General features: G+C 39.2%; 1 protein-coding gene across 1 annotated transcript in view; it reads right to left on the bottom strand.

Annotated features, from left to right (window-relative positions):
* Positions 1-20,859, bottom strand: part of AGBL1 (AGBL carboxypeptidase 1) — a 279,320-nt gene that overhangs the window by 119,257 nt on the left and 139,204 nt on the right. Inside the window, exons 18-20 of the mRNA XM_075714164.1 lie at positions 15,971-16,100; positions 10,987-11,118; positions 6,712-6,888 (exon numbers count right to left, since the gene is read on the bottom strand). Of these exons, the coding sequence (XP_075570279.1) occupies positions 6,712-6,888; positions 10,987-11,118; positions 15,971-16,100 (439 nt within the window). The remainder of the gene's footprint in view (positions 1-6,711; positions 6,889-10,986; positions 11,119-15,970; positions 16,101-20,859) is intronic.

The following is a 20,859-nucleotide window of genomic DNA, read 5'->3' as shown; positions in this document are numbered from 1 at the left end:
TCACTCTAAAAAAAGTTTGTTTGTACAGCAGCAAACTCAGTCTATTGATTAAGAGACCGTTGCTTTTCCACAGTCATTCACAAAACACCTACATTTGGCAAACACTGGAAGAGGGACTGAGTGTTCTCAGCAAAAAACTTCGATCAGTCACACTAGTGCAGAAAATGGGTCTTGCCCTATACAGGGTTAATAAAAGCTAAACCAGTTCCACTGCCCTGCCCCAAACCGAACAAATAAGAAATAAGCCTTCTCCAGAAATGGGAACAAGAAAAATGACCCTACTCAATTATTGATCTCTTCCAAAGCACCAAGGCTGAACTGACTGTGGAGTGGATCAGAAAATGGGAGGACAGAGCAGGGAGGCCTGAATTACCTTCTTGCAAAATTCACAGACTTTCAAATGCACATAAATGGCCCTCCCATCTGACAATACTGAGCACCTTCAACAAAAAATTAGTAAATAGCAATAACACCCATAACTTTTAGAAACAGAGATGATATTTACATCTCATGTAGTTTTGGTCACGCTTGCCTTAATACAACTGTCTTATTACACATCAAGAAAGATGAGACCAGTCAGGATAGTCCTACTGACAAACTCCAGTTTTTTTGAGATATAAGGGCCAAAGAATCCCTACAAAGTTCTCCCAGTTCTGTGATTTGCTTTTCCAAACAATCTGAGAACACCAAAGTCAGCACACCTTCAAACTCCTTTTGTTTAACGTGGCACAAACCAAACAGATCTGAGCACAGTTAAGCATGTGATTTCTTAGTTGGCATTCTGTCAAGTAATTAAAACAAACAAACCAACCAATAAAAAAAACACCTAATAAGGGAAAATCCTGCAGCAGTTCATATAAGAATCTACAAGTCTCCAAGGAAGACGAACACCCACTATCTCCTGATTTGTTTGCTCAGAAACCCTTTCTCTCCTCTTTCCCTGCTTCCTAAATACCATTAACCCTCAAATAGTTTCACGAAGTGAGGCTCGCAAGCCTAAAAGGTGCAATTAAAATATCTTACAAATTAAAACATCAATCAATTAGTGCGAGGGGTTGGCAGAAATAAAAGCAGCAGGAAAATAAAGCATATAGGATGCAAACTTTTGCCTTGGGTAACAACTTAAGAAAGCAGAACAAACAAAACCCTTAATTTGACCCTTCAGTCCTTAGATTACTATTACATAACTGGTTTTTTTTCTATACTTTTCTTGCTGCTACAGCTGCTTCCAATTTGAGCCACTTTGGACCAGAACTGGAAGGGGAACTATCAGAAAGAAAATCATTCTTTCTTATTCTCAGCACCTGTTTTTGAATGAGATCCCCAGAGCACAGAGGGTCAGCTAAACACACACATTTTAGAAATAATTTTTTTGAAAAGAAACTTTTGAATGCTTTTGAGACTTACCCATACTTAAGAAAAGTGTAAGCTCTGGGGGACAAAAGAAATCAGAAATGAGGAAAAGCCTGTCAGACCTGCAAAGACTATGTAAGTATTTTTCAGAAACATATACCAGAAAGCATAGAATATATCTTATTTCTTTACTTTTTCTTTCTGCAAGTACTTATCAAATATGCTTTATGGAAAGAATATTGCTGAAACTGTTTCTGTTGGTGGCTGAATACTGGCAAGAGGCCAAATTAAAACTATTTGTAAGTTTGTGCACCAGATTTCCAATTTCAAGAACAATATATATCTTACTGGAGAACAGAAGCAGTATCATGTGACCTGCAAACTCCATCAAAAAAAACTCAATTTCTGACTATTAACTTTAATAAACTGTTTATGAATAAAGCATACATAAAAATTCCTCACAGAAATTTGGTAAGTAATCTTCAATAGTAAGGAAGATGGAGAAAATATTTCATAGCCTACAGATAACTATAAAGAAATAGTGCTGTAATTCAATGGACAATCATACGTTGGTAACAATTTGGCTAATTTGGGCAGAAACAGGTCAAACCACAGAAGTCCACGTCTGTAGAAGGTAGAGTAGAAGGTACTCTACTCGGTAGAATAGAAAGAGGAAAGGCTTTCATCTTGGTATATTACTTTAGTTCAGCCACACTTCCATGATAAATCACTGATTCATCACTCATTTTAAATAATTCAGCCCATGCTAGCCAGGTTAAAGGGGATGGATAATACCGGATCTTCCAATTAGACTAACTCTCACCACTTTTGTTCAACAAAGACATTTTGAACAACTGTCAAGAAAGTCTTATGAACTGTATGGCCATGCTGCTTGGTGCTGATCTCTCTGCTTCCAGTGTCTCTGCAAAGGGATGGTTTTTCTCTCTAATCAAGTCTGATGAGAAAATTCATGGTATTCAATTCCTCTGACTTAGAAGCGTTAGACTGGACAGAAAAAAAAAAAAAAAAAATCTTTTATCTCAGCTCTCCCAAAGGCTTTATTCAAAGAGGGATCCATATCACTAGCAAAATCTCCTTCAAAGGGCACTGTCAAGATATCTGCAATAATTTTAAAACTCATTTGTTACTCCTTGTTGTTTATAATCTCTTCAAAGCAAGAAGCTAAAATCTATTTCCGTTAGTACTACATCTCCTCCACCAGGCACAACTTGCCAAGGAAAATGCTTTTACAACATAGCATGTACTCACAGAGCATGAGGCTGAATTTTTGAGATTCACTATATTACCAAGACATATGGTTTGGAACTCAGCTGTATACCATGGCGCAAAAGATATTAACTTGTAGGATGATAGACACAGTAATGAATGGAACAGCACACTACAATACGCTATACAAGGGTCTTAATTAGTAGGCCAGGTAACAAGGAATCAAGAAGAATGGTGAAACAGTGTAACACGATAGAACATGGTAACAGCAAAGAGATACGGAAGTTTAAAAATTAATCACACAAGAAACTCAGGAAAATGTCAATATATGTCACTGAAGATTTGATCCTTTGGGGCCATGATTGTACCTGATTATATCTGTACTCAGCAGAACTTCTTACAGTACAGCTTTGCATTCAGTTGTTTAAAAGCCAAAGATGAGAAGGGGCTCTACATCCCACAAAAGAGAGGCAAGCAATAAAAATCACATGGTGAGCAGAAGGGGTAAAAGCTCCAACAAGGGAACAATGCAGACTGCCTTCACATAAGAAAAGAAATTATAAGCAGTTTCTTTTTTTTATTGTTTGGGGTTTTTCTATTGTTTTATTTTTTGACCATAGGGCTGTAAACTGGCAAAAACAGGAGGGAGAATTCCCATCGGAAATTGGCTGTTTTGTTTTTAGCAACTTTCAAAAGGAGACACTGCTCCTCTAAGACTGAACTGGGCAATCCAGACAAAATGAAAGAGAGTTTAGATATTTTTTCCCCTTCTTTTCTTCTTCCTTAGTTGAACAAAACCTTAGATAAGATCAATAGTTTCTTTAGTTTTATGTTTCACTTCCTTAAGGGTAGTTGGCTTATTGTGTTTCCATTGATCACAGAGACAGGGAGATTCGACAGAGACAAACCATCTCTTTTCTCCTCTCATTTCCGCCCTCCTCTCCATTTGAAATCAAATTACTTTTAAACGAGGCTGGGGTCACTATTCTTTCTCATTTACATCTCAGTAGTACCAAATTCCTGCCTTGTCTTTCACTCACTAAACTGTTTTAAAAATGAAGGCTACATTTCAATCCAAGAGAGGCCACACAGATTCCTTGGAAAAGCTCTAGCAGCATCTTTTCTGGACTCTATCAGAAAAACTCGGTTCTGGTTTACCTCAGCCCTTCTTCGACCTTGCTCTGTGGTAAGGGAGGGCACACTTATCAGCCTTGTGCAATTAATATTTTAACCTCTTGCAGCCTCCGTAACACTTCCTTGCTCTTCCTAAACCCTTGACATAATCCCCATCAGATGTCTCTGTACAACTCCAAGCACTGTATCTGTGCCTATAGCCAGCAAAGTGGCTACTTGAACGAATTACTTTCATCACTTACAAGCGGGAAGAAAGCTAAAGACCAGGATCCAGGTCTGCTGCACTCTAATAGAAGTTTGACCACTGATTCACTGAATGATGCTGCACTTGGGAGCCTTTGCTGCATATAATGAGATGTTTTAAATCCTAGCTGCTGTTTGTACTATACTTCAAGGTATAAAAGTATCAAAAACATAAGGCATGCTTGTCCAGGGGAGATTCTGGATATATCCCTACAGGGAGATCAATCCTATGCAATTAAGAGACTGATTCTATTCACAGTTAAACACAAATCTACTAATCCAAATATCAGAAAGCTCTAAATATAGGACGCTGACATCTCCTGCCTGAGCTGTAGTCTCAGTCTATTGTTTACACAAACATCAACTTGAGGGTCCAAGAGTGAAGAATTCAGGCTGAAGTCTCTAGAAAAACGTGGCCTCTCTAATTAATTTCCAGTTTACAGGAATAATTTCAGGGCTTCCAGATAATAATGAAGTAGTTTTGTCTTGATAGATGGAAGCTGAGTATGAGATGGTATTATGCAACAAAATCTTCAGGTCAGCCTGTCAGTCCATACCCTAAATAATCCACTTGTAAGAACAAGCAAACAAGAACCAGCTCTAAAGACTGCTAAAAGGAAAAGAAAACAGTCTATTAATATAAATTATTTGAACGAGACAGTTTATGTATTTATATGCAGCTCCAGCATAAATGTCAACATAAGAAATTATATTCCATTTTGACACTAACAAGCTGGCTATTTAGTGTACTTGGAAAAAATGAGTGGAAATACTGTAAAGCTGCCTGAATCAGAGAAACTGCAAAAAGTGTTTGTATTATCCTTATGACGAAGAAATGCCCCCTCATGGGAGTATTTATGTATCCTCCATCTTTGAGATGAATGATCATCCTAAACAAAGGGGAAAAAAAAAAGGATATGTGATCTCATAAAAATAATCCAGCTGGGACTCAGCTTTTTGGGGTGTTTAGAATGGAAATTTCAGAACTGCTTTACAGCTTTCAGACTTCCTTATAGGCCATGAGAACATTGGATTCTGTCACCAGTGACAAGCCCTCATATGTCAGCTTGCTCTTGTCCTCAGTGGCTGCCTGTGGTCCTGATCAGTGATGAAAGAGAGGAAAAGAAAGAATGTAGAAAATAATTTCACACATTTTAAAGGATTTCTTTAAAAAAAAAAAAAAAAAGAATCCTGAACCATCTGCATTAGGTCTTTCTGCTTATCTTTGGTGCCTCTACTATATAATACAGGGCCCCTGTGGATGGCACAGTGCTTAAATGTGACATCTGAATGTGGCATTTAATGTTCTCCTCCTACTATTTCAAGCGTCTCATGGCACAAAATAAGCAAAATTGGGTTAAAGACCTCACAGATGCTGAAGGAGAAGGAGAACAACTTGTTAGATATTGATACAATCTGAAACATCACTGTTTTTAGGTCTTACTGTGGTTATCTAGGAAATGAGTGAAATCCTCCTCTATGGAGATCACTAGGAGTTTTGTCATTGACTTGTCAAGGTAGATTTTCCCCCACTGTCTAAAAAAAAGGTTCAAAACCGCTGTCTTGACCTGTGGTGCCTATTAAAAAAACATTAGCACTTCTCAGGAGTAGGGAGTGTTAGATGTAATGCCCAGGGCAATTACATTCTCTTTCTTTAAACTGTCTGCCGTTTTTTTCTTCTGTCTTTCCTGTCTTGGAATTGATGTGTGTATAGTGGAGCATGGTTAAAACAGCAGCTGAGTACTTCCTGGCTACATTCTACAGAGAGTTAAAAGGATTAGTATAGAGCTTCCAAAGATAATAATTTGAATGTCTTATTAATTAATAGTTATTTGTAATAATGGCTCTTTCCTTAAGGGTCTTTTAGGATCCTTAACTACTTATTAATGCTGTATAGATAAGAAATGCTCCCTAGTGGGAGAAATGAGGTGGAACATTGAAGCCTTTCAATGAAAGCAACAGGTTTGGGAAAGGAGCAAGAGAAAGAATTCACCATTTGAGTGAATGGAAAATTATGATCACTCAAATGCAATTACCGGAGTTCATCCTGTGTACTTAAAAAGTGCCAGGAGATCTCATAGACTGACTTCTCTGATGCATTTGGTACAAGTACAGACCTTCTTACCAAGACCGGAACCTCATTTGGTGTGGAATTCAGGTCTGTCTATATCACAGTCACAGGCATACCTTGAGCTTGTGGACAGCTGTCAAAACTAGCCTTAGATTAGCTACCTTTGGCTGTCAGTAACAGGCAACTCCAAATGCAGGATTCTCTGTGCAGGCTCTTAAATTTAGCCAGGTGAATGCTCAGGTAGGTAGCTCGTACCAAAGAGGTTGGTGCCACTAGCACAAGTTAATTACCTTAGAACTAGGCTCAAAGATGTCCATATGACCTGCCAACACATTTTTTACAGCGCTGTGAATGCCCTTATAAAGTACCCTGTATCATCTCAAAAAAACACTCCTTCCTTCAGCTCAATGCTTTTGGCTCCAGACTGGAGTTTAATTTTATTTCACTGTTGAATGAAACCTCAGAGCAAGGACTCTACTTCCCTGGCATGTAAGGTAAAAGAGTGAGGAATTGTGGGAAGATTTCACTGAGGAGAAACTCAGAAGGCATGGCAACACGGGTCTGGAGAGAGCAGACAATGCTAAGCATCAAGACAACAGCCATCTCCTCCACTTTACCCTTCCAAGCTCACGAGATGTGTGTTAGGAGGAGGTGGCGCAGGGTTCTTTAAAAGATTTACTTACCTTGTAGAGTCCATGGCTGCAGCCGCAATACGTGCTCTCCATAGTGTAGCTCCTCAACACCCCCATTTCCTTCCATACCACCACCCGGGCCGTCGACTCCCGGGACTTCTCCACCAGGAAGCTGCAGCTGTGCATGACAAATGCAGGGGCCACTTTATCCAGGATTTTAGGAAGAGTCTATGAGAAAATATCGGCAGTGATGAGAAAATGAATTGAACAGATGTGCACGTGTTTATATCATGCACACAGAGACCTGTGTTTTTTCATGTGTATATCATCGAGTCTATCTGCAGACACTGCTACTGATAGCTCTAACCAGTGCATTATGTCCATCCCATGTGAAATCCTCAGATTCTAGCATTCGTTTCATCTCAAAGACTAAAATGCAAAATATCCTGTACACTTGGTATATCTCGTTCAAAATCAAACATTTTCACACCCAATAGCTTGGGACTGCTGAAGTCACTTAAAGAGCTTTGTTTTCAAGCTGCTTTGACATTAACCTACACCTTCCTGTTGTGCTGCCAAGAGGGCTGTAATCATAGTTCAGTACCTGATATTCCCATTCCCCCCTCTCCAGCTATACTATATCTCCTCCCAGCATGCATCCACAGTTTGACAAGGCATTCAGCCACAGAAGGAGTTTTGTCTGAACCTAACATAGGGCAGAGAAAGGGGATCTCTATTCTCATGGAAGGTCACACATAATCATAAGAAAATAGAGCTCAAAATTTAACTCATTTGTATCGTGAAACAAACCAAAATATTCTCATATGAGTCCAAATGATACATTTTATACACTTCATTTAGAGAATCACAATAAAAAATAATCATGAAAACCCAGTAAAAATTACATCTTAGCCCTGATTTTCTTATTCTAGAAATCATATTCCCAACAAGTCTATAAACACTCCTAATACACTGCAGTATCAAATATTTCTGTCAGTGCAGAGGCAACATTTACTTAGTCATTACTAAGTCAGTGCTAAACATGTTACTTTTACACTCTTTAAAAACATATGCTAGGTACATTAACACAGGTGTGCTCTATGTAGAAACTGGACTTTTAGGTACACACACAAATATACACGCACTTGTGTACGTGCGTGTATATGTGTGTGTGTCTAAATTTTAGTGCTGATATACTAACAACAACATATGCTAAAAGACTGTTTGATCCATCTAGAGAAGAGCAAGCAAAACGAGGACATTCATTATTTCCTTGACAACAGCTTTCTTAAACATCTGAACTGAATGGAATCATATAGAAGGAGTTCCCGCTTATTGCTAATGGCATTTACCCTTGAGTTTCATTCAGTTTGGGCGGTGAAAGCCAACCAGCTAATTTCACTTTCGAATAACAATCAGTTTCACTAACTGATTCTGAGCAATTGTAGTTCCATTCTGTTGAGCTTTACTTCATAACACTGTACGGGAATATTCGGTTTCATTGAAAGTGAAAGAATAATGTCTTTTCCTAAAACATGTTTGATGTGAATGATAAATCTTTGGCCTAAACTGTTTTGCAATATCTCCTGCAAACAGCTTAACTGGACACATCTCCATAACAAAAAAGTAATTTTCATTTTTCAATATGTTCTGGCTGCAGCTGTCAATGGACTTTACCAGTTCTATAAGGTATAGATCTAAAGAACCATAAGGTCCATTTTGCAGATGAAAAAACTGAGGTGGAACAGACTGGAACAAAGCAAGAGATTCCATTTTAAATCTGAGACCACTGCAAGCCTAAGTCCTAAGTCAAGAACTTCAGTGTGCTACTAAAAGCCACAGCACTCCCTTTCCTGTGGGCATACTGAATAGAGGAATCCTTAAAATTGACTGCTTGTTGCAGACTAAGCATCCAACATTTCTGGATTGCCTTTAAAGTGCTATTTGCTGCATGGGGATCACAAAACAAGATGCTTTCATGCAGTGCTTCCAGGTTTTCCTGGATTTGGGTTGAACAGGAATTAAAAAAATGCAGCAGAGCCATATCACCCAGATGTTTATAAGCCTCAGCACAATCATGAGATCCAGTTAAACTGTGTGTGAAGGTTCAGATAGTTTTTATTCTGCACTTATCTGAACCAAAACATAGATATTTTTGTAAATATATACTATCAAATAACAATAATCAGATCCCTAATCCAGTTTAGGTTTTTAAAACAATTGAAATTATATGCATAATCAATCTTTTACATTTAATTAAATAAAAACACTGGCAGGTAACAGTAATGTCTCTGTACGCAGGACTCGTTTAGGAGCATTAGCAAATCTGAATTTAATATTCTTTTCATTTTACCAACGTTCACTGGATTTCACACTAATGGTTCTTTCTTCTCTACTTATTCTTCTCATTAATTATCGCTCAATAGTATATTTTGAAAGGGTGAAAACACACCCTTTTAAAGGCTGCTTTTATGATAATGCAGCAGTGTGACTGTGTTCCCTTTCTTACGCACAGCTGGATTTAGCACGTACAACAGCAAAGGAAGCTACTCCTCTCACACAGGACCCTGTCCATAAACCTCCAATCCCATTAGGAGAGAATGGAATAATATTTCTTTACTAATGTCCCTGCAGAGATTGCTGTCAAAGGGACCTGGAATGGCTGTCAAAAGGAGAAGTCTTCAAGCTGGGCTTTGCGATGCCAATGCTGTGCAAGTCACTCAGGGCCACCAAATACTAGAAGGTAACAAAGACTGTTACTCCTGTATATTGCCAAGGGCTACCAGCTGAGTCTATGACCTATGAGGCAAAGGGTGTTCCAAAAACCTCTTCTTGAGGTATTTGGCTCCTGCACCTAGGGAGAAAAAACAATCATGGAGGCCAGGTTAATCCCCAGCTACCTACAGGAGGCAGGAGAGAAAGCTGTGCAAACAGTGCAAGGAAGCAGGTTTGAGACAGGGGCGACTGTCTGCTGCAGTCTGCAATTGCAGCTGCGTTCTCCTATACACCCAGTTTCCCCAGCCTAAGAAGGAAAAGGGTGACCCATAGGCAGGAACTGCAGCAGGCACCCATCTCCTGTTTTGTGCAAAAGAGAAGATTTGAACCACAAAATCTTTCTTATAGGATGGCTGTAGAGTATTCTTGGACAGCCTTGGAGCCTTGCTCCTGCCTTCTTCATTGCAGATTCAAGACAGGCTCCAGATGCTGAAAGCAGCATTTGAATTCTGTTTGTGTAACAGCGTACCATCCTCAGCCTTTTCAAGCCCTCTGAATTCAAACACAGCAAAAGATGTCCCGACTGCAAGCACCCTCCCTGCTTTCTTTGTGAAACAGGGTGTTTGCCACAGGGACCCCTCATGACGAATGAATGCTGGAGCACTTTCTTCCAGTAAAGTTTCAGTATGCTGTGTACAATGCCATAAGATGAACATGGAAGATGTGGCATCCTTATGGGAGGATAATTAGTATTTGTGCTGAAGTCGCAAAAATTACAGAGATGTAAACTGAAAAAGACTTTTCAGCCTCTTTCAGGTTGGAGTGAACCAAACTATGCCTTTATAATCAGGCATAAATTGTAAGGCCACAATTAATGTTTTGTGAAATTAACTTTTTTTAAGACTGTAATTAGAGATTATAAGATTCTTTTTTTCCACAGAAATTTGTAATTTAAGAGGAAAATATGATCTAACCAGATGCAAAAGAAGAGATGGGCAGGAAATCCAGAGAAGAGTTTGATGAACAAGACATTCATATGAAGTAGAAATAAAAGAGATTTTAGTATGTTTTCTTTCTAGTTCCAGAAAAATTTCCCTAGCTATGACACCAAGCACTTGCTGTGGAGGTAATACCGCTATGTTAGATCTGTTTGACACCCAGTGAATTCTCTGGTGTTTTCAGTGGGACAAGGAACATTTGTGATGAAGCAATTCAACTGAGTATGACAGTGACATATTATCATTTTCTCAGTTACCATTATGTAATTCCTATTTATTTTCTTATTACGGTGGGGTGAGGGGACAAAAGTGTATGTGTATTTAGAAATTATAACACACAAAAATATGGCCGTCCTACTGGTCTGTAGCCAAAGATTATAACACAGCATCTTACTAAAGTGAAATAAATAGGGACCCATCTACTGACAATGTTCTTGTTAATATCTGGTGCATGAAGATATTATGCATGATTTGAAACTCTCTGGACCATTACTCCTCTGGAGTAAGGGAAGTTCGCACCTATCGCCACAATTTGTGAGCTGGCCTTATCTTAACCAGCTGCATAGGTGCACATACACGCCAGCAATTGCAGAAAGTAACAAAGCGGACCTACCCTGTAGCCAACATCTTCTGTGATAACTGCTGTGTCAACCGTGCAGCCTGCTTGCCACAGGGTCTCCTTGATGCTGCAGCCATAAAGAAACACGTTCTTTTTCTGGGAGTGTCCATGGTAGTCACAGAATACCTAGGGAGGGGAGGGGGAAGAAAAAAAAAGGGGAGGGGGGAAGGAAAAATCTTGAACATTGCAAAAGTTTCCTGGTTATTCATAATAAGCACTATAAGGCTATAGTGGGGGTTAATGTTTTTTTCAGGTCTCTTCAGAGATTAGATTGTGCCATGCCTATAACCTGTGTCAAACTTTGTTAGTCAGTTGTATCTTGCTTCATCTATTCAATGTGACATGATCTCAGGGATACAGAGTCAAGACTGGTGCCTTTCTTTCTGCAGCAGAAATAAACATGACACTTCTGCAAGAATCCATGGCAACTCGGGAACTTAAGGGTTCATGGTAACTTATGATACAACAACAGAGCAATTTGTCAGGCTCTTTCTACTTCTAAACTCCTAAACTCCAGTTTTATCCTCATGAGATTTGAAATCTGTGCTTTCCCAAGCAATTAATCATCACTTTGGCTTCTTTAAATACAAAACCTGTGCTACATAATTTTCAGGAAAATATAATTGTGCAACTGTATTGCACAATGTTGTCAGATCTTTGCATTAATTCCTGGAAGCCAAGCACAGAACATGACTTACCTTCATGGCAAATAATCTCTTTCCACACTGTCTAATCTACCTAATCCATCTCTGTTATGTCAGCTGTCATATGAACTAGGCACAAGGCACATTCCCAGTTTTAGCAGAAGTTTTGATTGCCTTTATAGGCAGATATTGACTCCTATAGAAATGAAATCACGATTTAATGACCCAAGAGGTAAATATTGACCCAACTCTTAAAGAATAATCAATCTCAGTGCCCTCTGAGATATGAAGTCAATATACACACTGCTGTTACATATATTCTCCATGTCTTTATCAGGAATATTCAGAAATCTGTCAATGAAAAGACAAGAATTTCTAAAGAGAAGGAAGTGGTTCATTTTAAACCAATATTCACCACTGAGCAGAAAGGAACTTCAAGATTTCATTGAAACCGTTTTCCAGGGCATATGTTGCAGACAAAAGAATGGGTGTAGGAAGGTAGGGAAGAATTATGGATCAATATAAAGAGAGATGGGGGAGAAATATAGGGTAAAAAAATATGCATATTCTTACATAAATACATATAAAAGAGAGGAGAAAGAGATGAAATAGATGAGCTTCTTCCACAAACTGTTAGGGCAACGTTTACCCTAGTATGTTTATTTACCAGCTATACAGTAACTAAGTTAAGCTGCAGGAAGTCAGGGAGTTTAAGTATCTAGGAATTGGGCATGTACGTTCTTTCAGCTCTTCTGACAAACTGTAGGTTGACATACTGGAGAGGCTAAGGCACACGTGCATAGAGAACCTTCTCACTGCTCCTAATTAGCTGGACAATTATATATATCTCATAATTTATACGCTGCTCATTCTTTTGGTTTCTGACCTGTCAACTTGCCTTCCTGCACCACCACTCACCTCCAGCTCTCTTTGCAGGGCTCTGAGTCTGCACATCGCCATCCCTGCAGCACGCACTTTCCACACCTGAAGCACGTGAACAGCAATCTACCCAGCAACAACTGCTCCTGCTTTACTTATACCCTTGCCACCTGGCAAAGGCGGAAAGGGGAGGACAAACAGGGCAGTCTGAGAGCTGCTTATTGGTGCAAACCTACAACCAGCATCATTCCCAAAGGAAAAGCCAATATTGCACAGACCCCAGAGAATCAGCCCCCTCAGGCTGTGTGCATATTTTGCAGGGCTTACGTAACACCTGAACTTGAAGTAACTCTGTCTGAACCACGTGCAATTATCCTGTAATGTCTCCTTCCAAAGAGCTGCTTTTATTGGTTCTCTTAACAACAGACATTTTTCCAGCTACTGTTTCATCTAAGCTATCAGCAATACACAGTCATGGTTTAGGTTAACCACAGGTACCACCCAGAATGTATTCCTATGAATATCAAAGAGGATTTTATAGCTTTCGTCTTATTTCAAGGCAGAGAACCCAGCTCAACTGGGTATCAATTACCTGACAATTTACAGAATTACCAACACAAAAAGACACAATGTATTATCTGCCTAAAATATTACTTTACGTATCAGAAACCACACAGAGATGATCAGATAGTCAGATAGCTAGGCTGCCTGATCAGTAGCAGGTCTATAATTCTGCACCTCAAGAAACCTGCAGATGAGTCCTTAGTGACAGGTCTAGAATGAGACTTCTGTATTGGTAAAGGATTATCAAAGCCAGCTTCTGTAATATTGCCGCTGTTTCAGGCCATGGGATCTTTCACTGATGCCAGCTTCCACAGCAGAGCCAGTGCTACTGGAAATAATTTCATTCTATTTGCAAGTTGCATAGAGCTACATTTTAATTAAGTTTGCTGGATACTGCAGTCACTCCCAATGTTTATAATGAGTTGTTCTTTATTAGACATTTTTCTGCCTCATTTTCACACTACAGGGTAGCTTATCTCTCATCATGCAGCAACACTAAGCTGTATTTTTTAGTTTGAGCACCCAGTACAGAATTCTTCCTGGGATATGTCTGGGCAAACACTAAGCAAATGTGGGACCTACCAGTCCTTTTTCTCCAGCCTATCCTTCTATATGGCTGAGACACTAATACACACAAACCAGTCAAACTCCCAAGGCTTGCACTCACTGGGATATGACTCAAGACACACATGCAAATTTTTATCTATTTAAAGTTATTTGCCAGCACTTAATCAACTCAAAGGTAAGGACTGCTTTCTAACTCAAAAACAACCCTCCTCATGAGTCACAGAACCAGGCACCTTTTAAAATAAAGGAAAAGCAAAACAGAACATGGAAAGCAAGAAAATCTGTTGGAAAATAGAACATTCTGAAATTTCTTTTTTTTTTTTTATTTTAAAATTCTCATTTTTTTCCTTAGTGGCATTGTGAGAGGACTTTGAATCTCTGAGTTTTGAGGTAGACATGCCTAGGGTTTGTTTCCTCACAATAAGCTACATCCTTGCAGGTAGATTCTTGTTTATAAGCTTGATATAATGCCTTTGAATGGCAGCAAACTCTGCTCAGTGCCTCCCGGTCCTTAGGAAGTTCTTTCTGTCCTCTCCAAGGGCATCCTGCTCTTCACTGCAGCTCAGACTCTGTACAAGCTGCAGGTTCCCTGTTGTGTGCTGCAACTGCATTGTCAACTATAACTTCTAAACCATAGCAGTTTCTCACCACAAATGCTCAAGGAGAGAGCAACTTCCCTCTCCCCATCAGACCTGGCTGCTCTCAGACAAAAGGTCTCCAATGCTCCCACTTTGCTGCTCTCAGTCGAAAGGACTGAGCAGCAGAAGGCTGCAATGCCATAGTGCATCCAGTCCCTTGTCTTACTAGGGTTCCCAGAGCCAACAAGAGAATTAAAAAAAAAAAAAAAAAAGTACTTTTAGCAGGCTGTTGTCAATAGAAGTTGCCAATTAAAATGGCTTTGGTTTGAAAGGCTGCTAGGTTTAAAGTTCTTTCCTTTCCTTTGAAGAAACTGCTTGCGCATCCCAGGATAAATGAAACTGAATCACTTCACAGAAATCATTTGGTGATCAGTGAACTTGGTTCCATGGGATCTCGGAATTAAAAAAAAGAAAGAAAAAAAAAAGAAAGAAAAAAAAAGAAAGAAAAAAAAAAGAAAGAAAAAAAAAAGAAAGAAAAAAAAAGAAAGATAAAAGAAGAAAGAAGAAACCCAGCTCTCTTCTGGAGGAGGGAAAAGGCATTTTTGAACATGTATAAATGAAAATCAATGTACTCTTCAAAGGCAAAGAAAAAAATCAGTTTACCAAGTCTGACATGCAGCCTGTGAGTGAAGGAGATGATAGGATCAATAGTCTCCCTTCACTCAGCAATGATGAAAACTTGCATTGAGTGCGTGTTCAACTTTATACATCTGGATATGACAAGGATGGTTGTGTATTAAAAAAGCCCAGATAGCAAATAGCAGGGTAAAACAAGACTGATCCTACATTGCTCTGAACCAAAGGAAAAGATTGATGAGTAAATTCGCAACTGTGAGTTGAGTTTCCACAAAATTCCCTGGGCTACAGAGTTAATTTCAGGGCTGCTGCCTTAGCCAAAACCCACATTCCCACAAGAATTCTCTTAAAGAAGCTCACAGACATTTTCACCTTGTCTGGGGCTTTTCTCTTCAAACCCAGAGGAAATTTTGTGTCTTTGGACATTTCCTGCCTGACTGCAGCTATCAACATCTGACCTACCAGTCTGTGTATCCGTATCTGTTCATTAACATATGAACCTCCCTGTGGTTTTTCTCCTAAGGTCTCAGAACTATCTTGTCATTCTGCTAGGTGACAAGATTGAGCAGATGGGATGGATCCCAGCCCTATCCCAATTGCAGCTTTGAGACATGACCCATCACATGAATTTCTGGTACCCCTCAAAACCTGCCATTTTCTTCTCATCACCAAAGCAACATCGAAGTTCAGTCATTTTGAGGGCTGCTTCCTGTGTTTTTGTGATTGCATGGGTTGTTCCAACATGGGCTTTTGCACCATCCATTCAGACTAAATCTTTGTGGAATTTCTCCTATCATTGCAATGAAGATAGCAATAACTTACTCATAATATTTAGCTTAGTTGGAATTCTTTGAGGATATTAAAGAGCTTTAAGGAATTCATTTTCTCATTTATATTCCAGGTGTGCAAAGATTCTGGAATTTGGAGTTGTTGGTTAGAAGATTCAGTAAGTATTAAATAGCCAAGACTTTCAAAACACTTCTGTAAAATGAAAGTGTAACAGCAGATGATGCTTTCCAAGTCACTCTAGCTCTAAAACAAGACTGTTCACACAACTACAGTAAGCAATCTATATACAGTAACTCACAAAAGATCCTGGAAGACACTCACCAGAGGAGCCCGGCCAATGCTGCGCAGGTAATAAAGAAGACCTTTGGCATGGTAAATGGTTGGATGGAGCTGGGAATTGGGTGTCAACCACTGTCTGTTCAGATCATCCCCACTCAACGAACAACGGTGGCTGAAATCAGAATGCATCATATCACAAACTAGCAAAGCAACAGCTGATTCCAAACAGTTTCCAATTCTGGCAAGCCCTGGCACAAGGGCAGGGAATGTCAATTAGAACACAGATATAAAGATTTTGAACATTGGACTGGAACAAACCAACGGTCCATATTATATTTCAAAGGTGCTTATAGTTTATGAATTTTATAATTTCCTTTCATTCCAAGGTTCACAAAGTTACAGTCCTGAAAATAAAAGCAGTTTTTCCTTTACCTAAGTATGTACAAATCAAAAGACTACTTACAAACAAAAAGTCTTCTGAAATGTGCTAAAATCTGTGCTATCTATGAAATTCACCCAGCTTACAAAGAGCACAGGCTTCTTAAAATCTCCACAAACAAGTACATCCAACTCCTACTCATTCTAATTGAAGACAGGCACTTGAATCTCTTCGACCAGTCTGAAATATGAATGCACTTAAATGAGTTAAGCTGGGTATCTCATTTAAGCCTCTCCACTCACAAGAAATGCAGCTATCTAAAGCACATCAAGAAGATCTCGATGCATGCTATATCATTATGTACAACAATTACCTAGCTTCACTGCAAAGGCTGAATAAAAAGCTAAATAAGGATCCCAGATTTGTGCTAAGAAAATGTTTCCCTTAGTTGGCTTGAACATACTCTGTTATTGACTCAGTGATCAGTGGAAGATTGTGCAGGATACTTGACTGTATGGAGCAGTACATCACCATACAGTTTTGCAAAGTGCAACCAATCTCCCTTGTTAGTGAGTGTGTGTAGATCAGAGACTTCTCACACTCCTCAAAGGATTTGCTATAATTTGGTTCACAGTTTTCAGATTGTGGTGTGCTGATAAAATTCAGGAATCAACCCTCCAGCATATGAGAGATTGTGGCAGGTCCTCATCATCTCTATGCTATTCAGTTCAGCATTAGAATGCTTTTGGTGGCATTGTAAACTTGGGCTGGCTTGTGCTTTAAAAAAAAAGTTTTAAAAAATCCTAAGTGTTGGGTGAATTTCTGGCTAAAGGGTTGCACCCAGCTTTGCTGTTCTAGCCTCCTAGAAAAAAATAAAGTACAAATGTATTCCTGGGGATGTGGTCTGTTGTTGTATTGGCAGAGCCTTGTACTGCAGCTAGGGTGTGTTGCATGTAGCATCTTTGGCATAATCAATGACTCACAAATGATGCTTGAAGAAAAGTGTCATAAAGCAGGATTGCTTTTAAAAAAAAGGAAATATAAACAATGGAGAACCGGTTAAGAATGGAATATAAAGAAAAAAGAAGAGCCACTAAGAATATTTCATACATTTTTAATGTAGGAAAAACAAGGTCTCTGATGCCATCTTGGGGTTTCTGGCAACATCACAAGATCCATTCCAAGTTTACTCTAGTTTCACTGTTACCTGAATTCCCTTCATTCCTCATAATCCATAGTTCCCATGTTACTCCTTCAGTAATCGGAAAACATTAGCAATAGCTAACGCATGGGAAGATGGCAAATGATGCTGTGATGCTTCTGCCAAAAATTCTACATGAAAACATGACAACTTCTGCTATGTTTCTTAAAGGCTCTTCAGATAAAGTTACTTTTAGGCTCACCTCTCCTGATGTTCAGGACAACAGCTGCTCAACTAAGATTTCTGCCAAGAACTTGCGTGCTTACATGGTTTCCTTTCAATTATTACAACTCCACATAAAGAATCATTGGGTTGCATTCAGCAACTCATCTTTCCCCAGTGTGACTAGTAAAGAAATAGGACCCAAACACTTCCTTGACATAAGCATGTGATGTCTTCCTGCACCACAGTTATATGAGGGAGCACAACTAATTGAAAATAACAACAGAATTTCCATTCTGAGGGAAAAAAATGATAGCTGGACTTCTATTCTCATACTTCAATTTAACATCAAGTAGGAAAAATGTCTTGTTATTTCAGACCTGCAGAAATACTTTTTCAACATTGACATTGCTCACAAAAAAAACCCCAAAACTACTTCCTCCACCTTTCCTGTTGGGATTCATACTAGTTTATGTCTACTCAAACCATCCCCACTTGTCCCTCTGCTAAAACGTCTTGGTATATGCTGGAAGAGTCCAACATGCAAAGACAAATATGCAGGTGAGTAGAAACATGAAAACTGAAAGCTACTTCTAAAAGGATTCAGTAAATACAGAGATTAATGTCAAACCAACGCCAAGCTCAATTTCACTACTTCTTAGACTAAACTAAAAATATCTGTACAAAAATTTCCTTATTCCTTCAGAACATATAAAGAAATCCCTCGATGTTTTAGAAAAGTGTGTAAGAAAAACTCCTAATCAACTCTATTAACAGACATTAAAGCTGAGCAGATAGTGTGACAAGGCACCTCTGTTTCCTTCTGCAGAATCTGGTTCTGCTGTTACCCATGGATTGCAATGCATTGCTCATACGTAAGCACAGTTCCCACACAGCATGCCAACATCTCTGCGGTTCGCAGCACCCTCGCTCTTTCGACAGGTTTTACTCTGTCTGTAATACAATTTACCAACTCTGTTGCTCTGGTACAAATTGTGACTTTCCTTAGAGGTGACCATATGACAAGCCAATCCCTCCCCTGCAGTTCACAGATGCTTCTGGTTGGTTAGTATTAGTTTAGTAAGTATAATCCAACTCTAAAACAATAATTTGAAAGCTCTTATTTACTGCAGGGAAGGAAGGGAACATCTCTGCACGTAAGCAAGAGCTAGGAGACAAAGTTCAGCTTTGTCCCTTCAACGATTAACATCTCTGCTCATTTAAATGACCTTTAAATATTAGCCTTCAGCCTGGCAGCTTGTATCCATAGCTCTTAAGAAGCGGCAGAACTTTAATTAAATTATGAGGGGCTGATTTTTCCCATCCCACTCCCTCCTCCCATCATACTGTTAAAGTCTGTTTACTTTTGTAGATACCAGCTCCCTGCCAGCCCTGTTTCCCCTTATCCCTTCCTTCTCTCTCTTTCCTAATAACGATGACATTTGCAGATAATGGTTTTGTCCATTATGTTCTGCAACCAAGGGTGAAGGTAAAATATTAGGCTGATCTCAAGTGCTGATAGCAAATAAAGGGATTGGAAAGCTAAGACTGGCTTTGAATGTTTGGCAGGATTTAGTGAAATTCACTGCTCAAAGCAAAGGCATTTCTTACAACACAGTTCCAAGCTACTATATTTGCTTTACATGTTTCATGTGTCTTTTCTTCTTTGCAGCATTAGCAAGACTACCTACCACCTTGGATGTGACTAGTAGCAGCTCAAAGGAAATTATGAAAACATTTGCCAAAAAGAATTCCAATAAGTAAAGAAAACCCCACTTCTGTGTCTCCATACAGATTATCTGTAATTCTGCTATTTGTTATATGTCTTCAACCCAGGTGCATTACTCAGATATATGCAAAACAATTAAACTTCATTTCTCTTGTTCACAAGCCTGATGCTTTTGTTATAGCCCCACCTCTTTGTCTACCTTTATGCAGCCAGGACATTCTTTGATGTGTATCAGCCTGTGGGAGAGCTATTAGTGGTTTCTGGGCCAGTGTACGGCTATCAAGTAGAGCACAACAAAAGGAGATGAAACAAATACATCTGACCTTCTCCGAGCAGACCCTAGTAATATTTCTGTAGGTATCTGTAGAATGACTCAAGAAAAGCTATGGAGCTGATGGAAGAAGAGATCCTCTGATGCTTACACTAGCTAAACTTTTCTAAATAGACATGGACAGAAAACACTAACTATCACAATGATACAGGACAAGGTGTTCAGCACGTGCTATTGCTCAAGGAAAGAAACACTTGAGCAGTCTGTCCTTCAGATGTACTCCAGTAGTGCCACATGGTTCAGTAAGATGAATAAAACCAAAGCATTCAAGCCATCCAGTCCCTGGAGAAAAAAGAACTCATGTGACTTGTTCCAAGCAGAGTAAATTCATCCTTCAGTGAATTTGTTGGTGACTGGTAGCTTCAAATATCATTATATGCCACCAAGAATTTTCCTATTCCAATGCAATCCTCAGCTCTAAAGATGTATAAATGCAGCTAGTCATGCAGGAGGACTACTCTATGAAAACTGGATCCCTGGCATCTGAAGTCGGTACACCACAGACAGAAAGATCAGGTTGAGGCTCCCCTTCTGAATTCATAGGAGGTAACTACACTTCTAACTGAAGCATTAGACTCTTGCTCTAAAGGCAAGGACACCTCACAGGGAGTTAATGAGAAAGAGGTTAAGTAGCTAAAGAACAGACTTGTTCGGTTTAAGATAGAATTGTATTTTATTTCTGTTTGCACTTGTAAGACCTTGCTTTTAATCTTGTACCTCAAAGCCTAACATTAAGTTTTACTAAAGGTGTGTTTTCTTTGCTGTCTTACTCTTAAGCCTGCTTGGCTTTGAGGGCAAGGTAACCTCAGATACTGCACTAAACTGCATTAAATTCTGCACAAGCCATGTGTGTGTGGATGGAGAGATGCTACCTGGTCCTAACCTAAGGCTTGATAAGGTCAATGGAACCTTTTAGTTGATTGCAATAAGCCTGGATCAGTGTCCCACAGGTACAAGAATGGAAGGGGTCGGGGAGACACAAAAAGGTAGATACACAAGAAAAACAAAACAAAAGAGAACAGGAGGTGCAGAGTAAAAGACTGGGGGATAAATATAATACACAATATATTAGACAAGGAAGAAAACAAGAAATTGAGAGAGAGAAGAGTCACTTTTTAAAGAAAAGATG

This window comes from Pelecanus crispus, chromosome 7, assembly GCF_030463565.1.
Source record: "Pelecanus crispus isolate bPelCri1 chromosome 7, bPelCri1.pri, whole genome shotgun sequence".
NCBI lineage: Eukaryota > Metazoa > Chordata > Aves > Pelecaniformes > Pelecanidae > Pelecanus > Pelecanus crispus.
This window is presented reverse-complemented; position numbering and strand designations above follow the sequence as displayed.